Raw genomic sequence first — 13,400 nt, 5'->3', positions numbered from 1 at the left:
TAAACCTATGCTTTCAAGTATGTGAAGATGTGCCTTTTAAGCATTAACATGAAGGGAAGTATGAACAGAACCTGTCACAAACAACCAACGCTGACAGCAGCTGGAAAACACCCCTTTGGGGCTGGTAGTCCAAGGTCTAATCCACAAATTGCAATCTAGAATACTGCAGCATCAGTAGATAGAGACATTAAATGTAGTTAATGTTCATTGACATGATATAATTCTTGAATTGCGCTTAGTTTATACCTATAATTAAATAATGGGGTAGACAGAAATAAATTATGTTACTATAATATAAGCAATAAGATAACCTAGTGTAAATTGCTTTACATTTCATTTCACCAGCATTAAATTTGCTCTGCCTTTCTTTTTTTATCTCAGATAAACCTGTCTAGTAGAAGAAAAAATGCACATATATTCTACAGAAAAAGGATGTAATATTGTGGATTACCTGATCTGCAGTAGGGCTTTTATTTCAGCTATTAGGAAAAAACCAACATTATACCTAATTGTCATTTTTCCAACTATAAAGCTTTTATAATAACAAAGATAAATTATGTTTAACTTGAATTTAATCTACAGTACATAAAGGTCAGTTGTTTACCAGTATTTCCCTAAGAACCACCTCTGATATTTTTCTTTTTAATTGCTTATTCAAAAGGTACTGCCTATACTCTGTCATTATGCTAAATTAATGAGGGACCTGATTTTAATCAATGTTCCAGTTAATCACAGAAGTTATCAGATCTCACTAAACAAAAAGAAAACATATTTCCTATTTTGCCATGCGAAGATAATAAAGGTGATAGGAACGAGTGGTGCAGACCACGGTCTTTGATGCTGCCATGCTTGTCTATTGTTTTCTTCAGTCACAGTTCTTGGGCTGCTTTAGAAGGCATGATACAAAAGTATATAATCTATCTATCTATCTATCTACATATATATAGGATATACCATCTTACAGAAAATCCTTCTATTATAAAAATGCTGCATTGTTGTAGAGACTGAAGATTATTATTTGAGTCTAAAAGATATCACACTGCGTCGAAGTCTGTTAATGATACATGATGTTGAAATATATTTCCTCTGATTAGTTGTTTGTTGAATTACGTTGATGTTATGATACTTGTGAATCATACACAAATACTCTCTTACTAACAGTAAATGCTCAGTCTCTGATCTCACAAATTCAGCATGTGTTTGCACATCTATAGCAAGAATGTACTGTTTGTCATTGGAAAGGAGAGCTGGCAAGCTGTAGAAGAAAGGTCTGTAATACAGAGGGTGAACTGTGGATCTGCAGCTATATCAAAAAGAAAAATGCTGGTCAGCAAACTCCCTATGGGAACAGCTGAGCTGAATCTCCCTTTTTAAACATTCATTGGACATTTTCCCTCCCAGTTATAAGCCCTTTTTTCACATTAGGGGTTTCTCATTAGTGCTGCCCTTCAGCAAATCATGCAGATAATCAGCTGCACCCTTTACTCAGCCTACTCTCCAGAGCAGAGGGATCAGTGAAATCAGTGCTGTATCCATCCAGCATCATATGGTCAAATACATGTGATGGATACTGAATTTCGGCATGCGACCTGGTAGGTTTATTAAAACAGCAAGTGCTGTATCCAGTAGGAGACACACCTTCTGACATTTGCTTTGTTTTTTTCAAAGGAAAAAAGGGTTTGCTGCCTATTTAAGGGCTCTTTCTATTCCAGTTTTCACACTACCACACACACTTGATTCAACTGTACAAAAGCAGCTGAGATGTGAACCCTCACAGAGGCTTCTGACTACCAGGGGAGCTGCATGGCAATTACACTACCCTGTGACCAAAACTTTCTGCAGGAAAGGTGTGAATGCTGGCTGCATTTATGACAGGGTTATTTAAAGCAATTCAAATAAAAAAGAAACATTGCTTTTAACTATTGTGTTTCTATTTGTAATCTCATCAGAGCTAAATCACTTTCTCATATTGTTTTTATATAATCACAGAATTAAGTTTAAAACTATTTATTTTTTCATCCAGTCAAAATGTAGGGTACTCCAAGTAGGGAGACTGGTGAAAGAATCAGTTAGTGATTTAGTTTGCTTAAAAAATTGCAAATATATTTTATTACAATGACATGAAAGAAACAAAAGCCCGAAGACTCCTCCCAGTCTGAAGCCTTTTTAAATCAGTATTTTGCCAACAAGATCTCATCTAGTGGAGGACTTAGGGCTGGATCGATGGTTGGACTCAATGACCTTAAAGGTATTCTCCAACTGAAACCATTCTATGATTCTATCTCTAGTGTTTTTCTTGGTGTCACATGACCAATGCTTCTATAACTGTTCCCATCAGTTTCCCTTTAATTTGTTCTCCAAACTTTCACTAGTGAAAGAGCTTCACCTACATCTGATTTGCACACACCAGCACCTGAGATGAGGATTATGACAGCTCCAGGTTTCTGTGTATATAGAAAGGAATTCAGTGACTTCTTGGAGTTACTTTAAATGAAAGGTGGTGGTCACATCCAACCCACAGTTCCTTTCCTCTCAACTTTCTACACACAGACATGCTTTACTAGCAACAGAACTAATCACATCTTGACTCTTTTTAAAAAAAACACCTTAGGACACATGTCTTTATCCTCTCCTCTCACTATATGCGCTCCAGCTGTGCTCATGCAAGGTCTGCTCAAATACCAGGAAGAGCTACCAACAAACTGACCACTGAAGTGGCCTTTCCTTTAACTGCCTCCCTTCTCTGTTTTTGCATCCCACTGTCAGAAAAAGATTATTCTAAGAAAGCAGACAGCTGTGGCAGCAGTCACGTGTTTCTACAGAAAAAAACTATTTTCTGTTTTGCTTCTGATGACTGGATATGGGCTTTGAAGACCATTTTCTCAAGGTTATTTATTAGAAACTTCTCCATGTCACCAGCTGCTGTAAGCTATGCAGGGGATTAGATCCTGGCCTAGGAAAAATCATGGATGTCTCCTGCAGAAAAACCTCTGCTTTTGCATTTCACCTGTAAGAATATGCAAAATAAGCACAGAATGCCAAAATCTCTGCTGTTGTAATGGGCATGAGATTTTGCATATTTATGTTAGCAAAAAGTTTGGCTCAGGGTGAATTTTGCCATTAGAAGCAGGAGCTCTGGGTACTAAGAGCTCAGCTGACTTCAAAACCATGTACAGAGACTGAGGATGCTGTCGGGGCTGGTTTCAGCACCATGGGTGTGAAACACATCTAAAAGAACAGCAATTTGAAGTGCAATACTAAATCAGATGCAAGATACATCCCACAGACTCTCACAGTATGAATGTATGGTATGCAACACTTCTGCACAATGCTGATCAGCAAACCTTACTAACATTGCAGTATTCCCTCTCTGCTCTGAAGCAAAACAGGAAAGTATGGTCAATCTCGCATGCATAGGATGGGGGGAGGAAGGGAAGGAGTGGAATTTATCTCTGTTTTTGAGATATTTCACATTAGCAGGCACTGGACAAAGTGGATCAACAACTTCAATATTGCACATCCCCTGCTCCTGACCTCCTAGATTTGCTTCAAAATGATCTCCAACCTTCTGCCTCAGCGTACCTTGAGTCCATAGGGACCAAGAACAAAGCAAAGTCTATTGCCATCCCGCACTGCTGACTCCTTTTCTGGTGGCAGTTGTTGAGGTATGAAAACTGCCAGAGGTAATTTGAAGTATGATGCACTGCTGAGCCTCACAGTGATCTAAGAGTAGCTGAGAATATCAGCACCATAGTTTTATTGTCCCTCTCCTGGTGTCTATAAATCCCAGCTTTTACTACCTTTGCTTTCATCATGCCAATCAAAGGCTTGATTGCCCAAGGAATAAATTACCAGATAAATCACTATTTGGAAACATAGCTCTTTCTTTGACAGTGCCTCATTTCTTGTGACACTGTACGCATATTCCACAGTACCACTATGAGAGGCATTGCAGAAACAGTCCAGATTTCTATGTGATATTATAATGCAGAAAAAAGATAACATTGCCTATAGAGACTGTAACACAATGGTGTAATATGCAAGTGGATAAAACATTGTATTGCAGAAAGGAGAGATAATTAATGTGGGGACAGTGGGGATGGAGGGAGAGGGCAGTTTGCCTCATAATGCAGCTTGGTGTGACGAAAAACCACTCACCTGGCAGCAAAGGTTACAAATGTTAATATTGTAACAGGCTTAGGGGAATACATTATGGACTTGGTAGGATGTGCGCCTGTGGTACACTGTAAATGCAGTACAGGGAAGTTGAAGTCAAAATGTAGTTTCAAACAAATTAAATCTTGAGATCTAAATAACTGCACGAACTTCTGAACCTTTTCATTTCATCTGGGGGAACTAATTTTATCTGCTGTGTAAAAGGTGTCTCTAACAGTAGTTAAAACACTGTTCTTGAACAGTTATTAAACTTTCCACAGCCCTACACCAGGATTGTTTTAAAAACCATCAGGATAAATATGGAAAGCATTACCACAGGCGGTCCTGAAAGTTAAGTCTATAGTTTCTGAAAAAAGTCCATGGGGTTGGGTGGTGGTGCACAGGGGAGTGTTTAATGCACTTTCTGCACCTGCTACACATGACCTGCAAGATGGCTGCAAAATCTATTGCAAGCTAGATTAATGCGTCAAAGACAAACTAAAGATCATTTTGCAATTTTTTTGCCATCTGGGAATCGGAACACATGTGTTTGAGAGCATTAAATGTGACTGCTCTCTGGCACTTCTTGAAATACGTGTTTCTGGATGTAAAACTGTTCCATTTACAAACTACTGTGTCTTTTATCTGGTGTATACTCAATTTTTAAATGCACCCTCTAGAGAATAGTCTTCACATACTAGCCTGAACATTTTGAAGACTGAGGGGAGCTTCAGTTTCAATTCCTCCAGCTAAGATGAAGTTAACTCAGGCCCTTTCTGTGGGCTACTGTTTTAACAGCTATGACTTTATATAAAAGGTGGCTCTACCTTTGCAATTTGGAAAGCACTCCAAGCTTTCTGTAAGTACTTGAGACATGCTAAGGTCACATCTAACAAATTGGAGTTCTCAGGGTACTCTGATATAGTAATATTTAGCTTTTAGGTTTTAAAATGGAGGCAGGTATTTAGGCATCTGTCTCCATCAATACAGAAGCCCTCTGGGCATGCAAAGAACCAGAACTTAAAGCTGCCTAAGCAGCAGCAACCTGAGAGGTTCAAACACTGATTTTACTGTCTCAAGACTGTGCTCTGAGCAGCCAGTTTGTACACATAGACCAGGGGATGGTAGATGTCTATGACATTTCAGATATGTAGACGATTACGTGTGCATTTCCTGGATTGCTCTATTAAATCCAGTTGCCTCTGAATTGCACTGCAGGTATCTAAAGGGTGCCTTGGATTTTATCCTTAGCAATTGACCTTCACCTTGATGTCTGAAACATAAACAGTGCATTGATTTTCTTTTTTTTTTTTATGTCACCTAGTTTATAAGTGAGATCTTTATCTCGTAGTTTATTGGTCTTTTAAAAAGGAAAATTATGTGTTTCTAGGCTTCACAGTGCTTAGTTTTCATCTTATGATGCAGCTGAGTGCCACATTCTCAGACACTAATTATGGAGTACATGAGGATTTGAAATAATCAAAAGCACATCCAAAAGTAAAGGTTAGGTACCATATTCATCTCTGATTTAAGCCTGCATGTCCTCACTCACTGTGGTTCTGCAGGCAAGCAGTGAAAGATACACAGGAAGACTGATTAGAAAATTCTGTTTTCCCAGACCAAAATCAAAAGTGAATTTTAAAAGAAGATAGGAAAGACTTGCGTGTGAAAGAGTGGGAAAAACTAGGGCACCATTTTCAGTCTTTTCCTGGAATCATGATGAGATAATGTTAATTACAAAAAAAGGTGGAGTTTAAACTAGAAACTTAGACAGTCCTAAGAGTTGAAAGCTACTTGGCAAACAAAGCTGTTGAGTGCTTGGATGTTTTTTTGTGAAAGCAGAAGTGCAAATCAATCGCAATAAAGGTGTACTTTTACAGTTAAAATTTGGTTTTTTGCTGGCAGCAGTTTAATTTTTTTTGCCTAAAAGAACCCCAAGCCCAGTACACTCACACATTAGTTTTGCATGATGGAGCAGAGATATCATGTGGAAAGTATATGTTGTAAAACTGATTTCCTACTGAAATGGTCCATTTACCACCACTATAAAAATACTGCAAGATTTCTCATTTACAGAAGTGACAGTTTCAAAAACTCTTATATTCTCCCCATCAAAAAAAAGTCTTGGTGTAAAGCCTGTTGTAAACAAAATCCTATGGAACTGACTTGAGGGGCTCAATTCTCAATCTGTACCTGAGCATAGCTCCTGCAGCCTTCACTCGAAGCCACGCTGACTTATGGTTTCTCAGATCTCAATTCTGAAAGGATTTGAACACTTCTTGCTATGTGCCAGTGAGCATTTATGGCCTCACAGACCTTTCAGAAGATGCTCTGGTGAGAGTGGTCTTGTTTGTTTCTTCAGAAATCAGATCCTAGGAACAGCTTGCTTTTTTCATTTTTCACTTTCCATTTCTTCAGTCTTCATTTCATACCATTATGCATTTTGACTAATGCTGTTTGAGGCTGAATAATCCCCTGAGCTTCTGTTTGATCTTTAAATGAAATAAAGTCCTGTTTGGCTACAATTCATAAAATGTGTCATTTGATTCAACATCTTAATGCATTACCTCATACTCATACCATTCTGACCATATATTTGGGCTTGTCTATATTTAGAAGCTCATGCAAATTAAGGCATGAAGTAGATTTAAAATGCAACGGGTAATCCCAGTCACTCCACATGTATCTGAGCAATCCAGGACAACTATGGGCAAAGGAGATGCTGCATTAATTCCACTCCTGGAAACAAGCTTGAGAGCATTTGAGCTTCGACCTCTTCCCTCTATCAAGCTACATGGGAAAGAGACCAGAACTCTGCTGTAATCTTCACGTGGATGAGGTCTAAAAAGGACACAACATGGTCTGTGTCCTATGACCGTTTTCCTGTTCCACCTTTCCTCTGACTCTCAGCGTTAAAGGAGACTGTCGCTCCTTTCAGCTAACAACTTCCCTGCTGAAACACAGGCAATGCCTTTGAACTCTCCTGCCTGCTTCCTCCTCACGCTGTGGTATTGATCTCTTACACTAAAGTGTAAGAGTGTGTTCTCACTGCAGAAGAGTAGGAGGGTTTGCATCTTCTGGAATTGGTGCTTAATGGGTCCAGCCAGATGAACCTCTGATATGTGCTTGTTGGTGGCTGTGGTAGATGGGATTTAATGACTTGGATCGTCTTGCTTAGTCCACTATTCCTACTTGCTGTGAGTGAACACACAAAAGAAGCAACTCAGCTTTTGCTTTTTTTCTTTGAGGCTTTTAGTAGCTAGAAAATCAGTATAAGGTTTATGTAGATTTATGCTTTACTCTATACTTTAGTCTGATTTGGAAAAGTGTTAAAAGCAATATTGCATTGGGCACGTTTCAAAGAATTCTTAAACCAAGATTCTGATGGCAGAGGCATTTGTGAATATTTAGTATAAACTTCACATTCAGATTCCTTGAATTCATAGTTTTCTTCTGTTTTTGCTTCTTATTCAGCTAAACAAGCTCAGTATTTTCCAATATCACTTCTCAACTATGGAAGAGATGTATTCCTAATTAGTTTTGATTCTGCAGAACATTAACTGGTGCTTCTCTATTTTACTGGCTCTAATGCAAATTTCTAGCAAATAAGATGTAAAACCCACTGAACACTATCTAGCATTGCCCAGTTATTTAGAGATAAGATCAAAAGGGACCAGGTCTGTTTTAGAACAAGTTGCAATGAAGTACGCAATGATTTCCGAAGAAAGACAATTTCCAGTCTCTTAAAAATGTTTCTACTATTCACTTCTCCATTTAAATGGGGAGAAGCCTGATTCTTTTGTGTTTGTACCTAACATATACAGGTTAGATATTTGGAGAAATCACTACCCTAGCTTTTGTTCACTGCACGTATAATTTTTTAACGGTGAGTACACTTTTTGATAGCTGCAGTTAAGCTGTTATATAACATAACACATCTAAATGCTTGCATTAAAGTAAGACTTCATTGTAACTACATTCATTTTACTTAATTAAAACTTTTGCACTCAGATCTAATTATGGAATCTTAAAAGAAGTGCTAGTATTTTTTCCAAGTACAATATAAAGTGAGAAAAACATTTCAGCCCATGTGAAAACATTTCCTTAAAGGACCAATTTAAGTAGACTATGCGAAAAATGTGATTATGAATGGTTCTGCACAGGAAAATAAAATGAAAGCCAGTATGTTTTTGTACGGTTTAGAAAATACTGAGTAATAAAAATAGTCCGATATGAAAAAACATGTCTCATGAGACAACATTAAAAAGTAGACAGAAGACACAAGCAGGAACTAGCTATTAGTGCACTGAAATAAATGAAAACTGTACTGTTGACCCCATTAGGCTTATTATCTTACCTCAAAAGGGAAAATCCTTTGAGTCCTTACCTGTACACTAGTAAGAGTGGTGTATTGATAAGCTTTGACTACCAGGTAATTGGCTTCTATATCTATTATCCCCAGGATCATGTATTTCCACCATCTCCTTTTCAAAATTGCCAGCAAGTTTTCTTCTCCTGTGGTAACAAACAAGAAGAATTACGCATATGCAGTTGAAAAGCACCGCATTTAACTAAGTACTGCAAGGAGGTGAAAACTAGCACACCCTACTTGTCTTTCAAATATTAAACCTGCCAGCTTGGCAAAGTAATATGTGAGGGTCAGATTGTCACTTCCCGCATGTAAGATGTAAACAATGCTGGGAAAATCAAGTGCAGCTTGCGCAGACTGTAGATGTGTTCTTAGTTTTAATTTTATACACATGCATATATGTATGTACATACACACACATATAAATCTCTAAAGAATAGTTTATTATAACATACATTTATAATTTCCATACATTGTATCGCACATGACGCAAGAGGCTTTTGCCAGAAGTGGGAGATACCAGTATTTGCAGATATTATGGAATATAAGAGCAGGGGAATAACAGCATCACCTTTGGGCAGATTACCAATCCTGTTCCAAGAAAGGCTATTATGATCCTAGAGTTTCAAAATATCAGACTTGTTTAGATATAGGCTGCACTGAGACAAACAGATTTTGTGTGACGGCTTGCTCTGCTCCCAGGATCGATTTCTGAGGCAGGCAGATTACCTGCCTTCTATGGGAGCCCTGCCAATCAGCCAGGACTTCATTTCCACCATATGAAGACTGACAGTACAATACGGCCTGCAGATCAAACCCACAACTTTCAAAAGCTCAAAGCATTCCTCATGCTAGGACAGGGATTATTATCGTTCTCCATTCAAAAGAATCCAGCTCACTAGTGAGGGTGGGGAAACCTGCTACTTATTTGCATTGCAGTAAGCTCCAGCCATGGTAGGATCCCACTGTGAAAGGGGCTGGGCAAACTGATTGTGAGTGAACACAGTAGGACTGGAGGTCTTCAAGAGTCTGTAGCCTAAACAGGGATCTAAGTAGGGTTGACCTGCATTGCCAAAGCACTATAAATGGAATTTGAACTGCCTTGAAAGTTTAAAAAAAGCCCACTATTCTGAGGTCTATTTGTGTTTCTGTAGCCTTTCTAAGTGCCTGTGATAATCAAAATGAGGGGCAGAAAATATAGAAGAAAAGGAACATTATTGTCAATTGCCACCAAAACTTTCTCAGGCTTCCTAATTCTCCCTTATAATTTTCCATCACCACAAGTGTGTTTGATCTCTGGTTCAAATAGACTCAGTGATATAAGTGCTGCCATACCATCAGAAATGGCAGGTTCTCTATAGCACAGGACTATCTCAGATCTTAAAAGATGCACTCGCAGAAAAACAGATAAATACTTCAGAAGTTGATTCCGGATTTCAGACATTAAATCTTGGCTTCACTGAGTGACTTGAATGGGTATTTACCTGAACCAAGCATCTGAATAATTGTTCATTAACAGATGCTTACACATACACACTTCCAGAGGGATATTATTAGGCAAGAACCTAATTATTTGTTACAGTGATAATGACACTAAGCGCAAAACTGTAAATACTAAAAAGCTTCCCTTCACTTCCTTTCTTCCCTCCCTTCTCTTTTTCTCTCTCAGTAAGCAGCAAAGAAATAGTAGAAACACGGCAGTGTATAGGCTGATTATTTAAGACCCTAAATAAGAACCAGTCAGTACATTCAACCACACTAGACTTCCCTGTTACCACTGACAGAATAACTGCATAAAAAGAAATTCCCACTCCTTGTTTGTACTGGGGTTCAGGAACAATGCTCTGAAGACATGAATTATGACTAAATTTATGTATTTGTTATGATGATGTGAACAAGCAGAAAGATTATTTGAGAACTTATTTTTCTAAACATTTAGTGAGGTCTTTCCAAAATGGCATTTGAGATTAGTCATCCTAATTCCTACTAAAATCAGTGTAAGTCATGCAGATAGATAGATACTCTTCAGGTACTGAATCTATTTCTCTAATTTTGATGCTGCCCAGAAAATACCTTTAAAACACCAATTCAAAACATCAATGCACAGGAATGGCATGGTTCCCATTTCAGAACAAATTTTCTTCTTAACTGACATGTCCGGTTCTCTCTTTTGCTTTCTCAATCCTCTCTTGGCTAATGACAGAAAGAAGAAAATTTATCTGGCAAGTGGTATTTTATCTTTGATATACAGCTCTGAGATGTTCCAAACTGCAAAAAATCACATTCAGCTAAGAAGGCTCTGCAGAGCCAAAAGCAACATGAAAATGAATTTTTGCAGGCACCGTGCAGCTCTGATGAACATTGGATTAGCTTCAACGCACGTGTCTTTGTCTTGCCCAGTGAAAAGCAGAGAGGTGTTCAGGCATCAGGTGTGACAAAAATAAAACAGAGAATTTGTTCCTGGAAAAGACTCCTGTGTGGGAGCTGCATCTTTCTCTGTGGAACATACTTAGTCTTCACTTCCACTCACTTGCTGCATCTCTGTTATTTAGCGTGTAAGAAAGGTCTGGCCTCTGACCAGGGTCCCTCGTTCCACATTATTGCTTATCCTTAACATATCAGTTATGCAGATCTACAAGCACTGGCAAAACAGATGGAGCCCATTTGAGGGTATAACTAGGTAAAAAGCAACACAGGTTTAACGTCGTTAATCCGGGAACAGTTATTTGGTTACTGCTCTCTATTTCTTTGGCATCATCAGCACAATTCATAGAAGGGAATGAATGGCTCCTGAAGTGGAAGACTTTCCAGGCAGAGGGGCAGGAGAAGGAAGAAGCTTATCTGCAGTGAGTGTCAATCCAATGCTATGAACAAATCAAGGAAGAGGCAGGTGGAGCCCTGGTTTTGAGATGGGGCTGAAATAAAGCCACCATATTCAAATGTAACACTTTTGCAGAGTGACCCAGTAGAAGGGAACAGTAGAAGACAGCCTGGAGAAGGCATGGGCTGCCAGCAGGACAGGATCTATGGACAGCAATCACTGATGGCATCCGCAGTGAATTCAAGCAACAAGGAGAAGGAAATGGGAGTTAGTGAGATAAGTGGGAAACCTTGACTTAACTTGGGAAGACTAAAATGAGAAGCAAAGGGAATCAAGAGCTTAATTGAAAAGTTCAAATCTTGAATAGAAATAAACATCTCCTTTGCATAAAAACAAAGTGGGGAAAAATTACGTGGGTGTCAATTTCTTTTCCCAATTAACAAGTGACAGGATAAGAGGAAATGGCCTCAAATTGCACCAGGGAAGGTTTACACTGGATATTAGAAAAATTTCTCCATTGAAAGAGTTAGGAAGCATTGGACCAGACTGCCCAGGGAACTGGTGGAGTCACCATACCTGGAGGTATTTAAAAGACATGTAGATGTGGCATTCAGGGACATGGTTTAGTGGTGAACTTGGCAGTGCTAGACTTAGAGTTTGACTCGATGATCTTAAATGTCTTTTCCAACCTAAATGATTCTATGATTCTATTATTTAATTTTTTAAAAAAGAGACAGTCTGTTATTATTTTTTATTTCCTGTAATGACAACTCAAAGCAACTAATTATTGAGTTGTAAGCATTGTAGGCTAGAAGGATCAAATGTAGATGCCTGCACCTGAACTAGCTAGTAAGGCATTTTTAAAGCATTTTCACCTAACTTATTCCAGATTAGTTGTTTAGGGTGAGGTAAACAGTGTTTTGAAAATAAACATTTCTCCCACTGAATGTAAAAGGAATAGAGATTACACCAGATCATATGTTTGAGTTATTACCTCAATAGTGCCATGACTAAGGCTTCTAGCCAGTCATACAAACAAATACTAAATCAGAAAGCGTGCAGGTTAGCTTCAAGGCCATATTTCCAGCAAGTCAACAGCACATAGTGATGCTGGTGAACCTGCATTTATGTGAGTGCACAAAGAAATGCCATCTTCAGACAGTGCCATCTTTTGATGGAGACCCTCTTTCAAAAATCAAATCAAACCCTTAACTTGTATCAGTACTTGAGCTTTTGAAAATGTAAAGCTTCATATTCAGTCTAATCCAAATGCAGATTTAAAAGCATATTGCTTATTAAGAATGTTTTAAGATTTAGAAGACTAACATGCTGTTAACATAGAGAAATACAACCCCCCTGTCTTTGACCTTTCTAGAAGCATAAGTTCAGGGTTTACATTTTTCACTAATTTTGCAGTTAGACCCACACTTGACCGTTATATATACAGAGGAGCTCTCAGTATTTGTAAAAAGCTACAGCTTTGCCTCTATTGGCTCAAATTAAAATCAACAAATAAGTGCTTTGTAGAAGAGATTATTTTACATCATATAACAAGGATTTACCCCTGAGGGGTTACAAAATTAAAAATAAATTAGAGAGAAAATTAAAAGAGGCTTTAGCTGTGCAGTGCCTACCAAAAATACATATATACATGTGCAAAAGCATTTTCACATTCACCCACATAGCCACACAGGCATAATAAAATAACCCAACAGCCATTAAGACAGCAAATTCACAATTACTTGTGTATGAGCTGGGGACACAGGTAGAGTAACAGCACTGCTAGACCAGAAAATAAGCATATTCCTTCTCTTCCATCCACTGCAGTCTCTCCCTTTTAATTCAGATGACAACTTGCTGTTTAGATCAAGATCATCAAAGAAACTGTGCTTTCTTTCTGCTTTACAGCACAGAGCTCAGCAGATGAGATCTCAATGTGTGCAGGAGATTGCTGGGAGGGAGGCAGAAGGAGGGCCACTGGGCACACTGGTCCTCCCCTGCCTCTAACAGAAGCATCAGAGTCAAGTGCTACATGGTAAGGAGCAAAAGTCTCAC

General features: G+C 38.5%; 1 protein-coding gene across 1 annotated transcript in view; it reads right to left on the bottom strand.

Moving 5' to 3' along the window:
- Nucleotides 1-8,670, bottom strand: part of SLC35F1 (solute carrier family 35, member F1) — a gene marked incomplete at its 5' end in the record, with an annotated part of 47,766 nt that extends 39,096 nt beyond the window's left edge. Inside the window, one exon of the mRNA XM_010185139.1 lies at nucleotides 8,543-8,670. Within this exon, the coding sequence (XP_010183441.1) occupies nucleotides 8,543-8,670 (128 nt within the window). The remainder of the gene's footprint in view (nucleotides 1-8,542) is intronic.
- Nucleotides 8,671-13,400: the final 4,730 nt, after the last annotated feature.

The sequence above is a fragment of the Mesitornis unicolor genome, unplaced genomic scaffold (genome assembly GCF_000695765.1).
Source record: "Mesitornis unicolor isolate BGI_N332 unplaced genomic scaffold, ASM69576v1 scaffold18625, whole genome shotgun sequence".
Taxonomy (NCBI): Eukaryota; Metazoa; Chordata; class Aves; order Mesitornithiformes; family Mesitornithidae; genus Mesitornis; species Mesitornis unicolor.
This window is presented reverse-complemented; position numbering and strand designations above follow the sequence as displayed.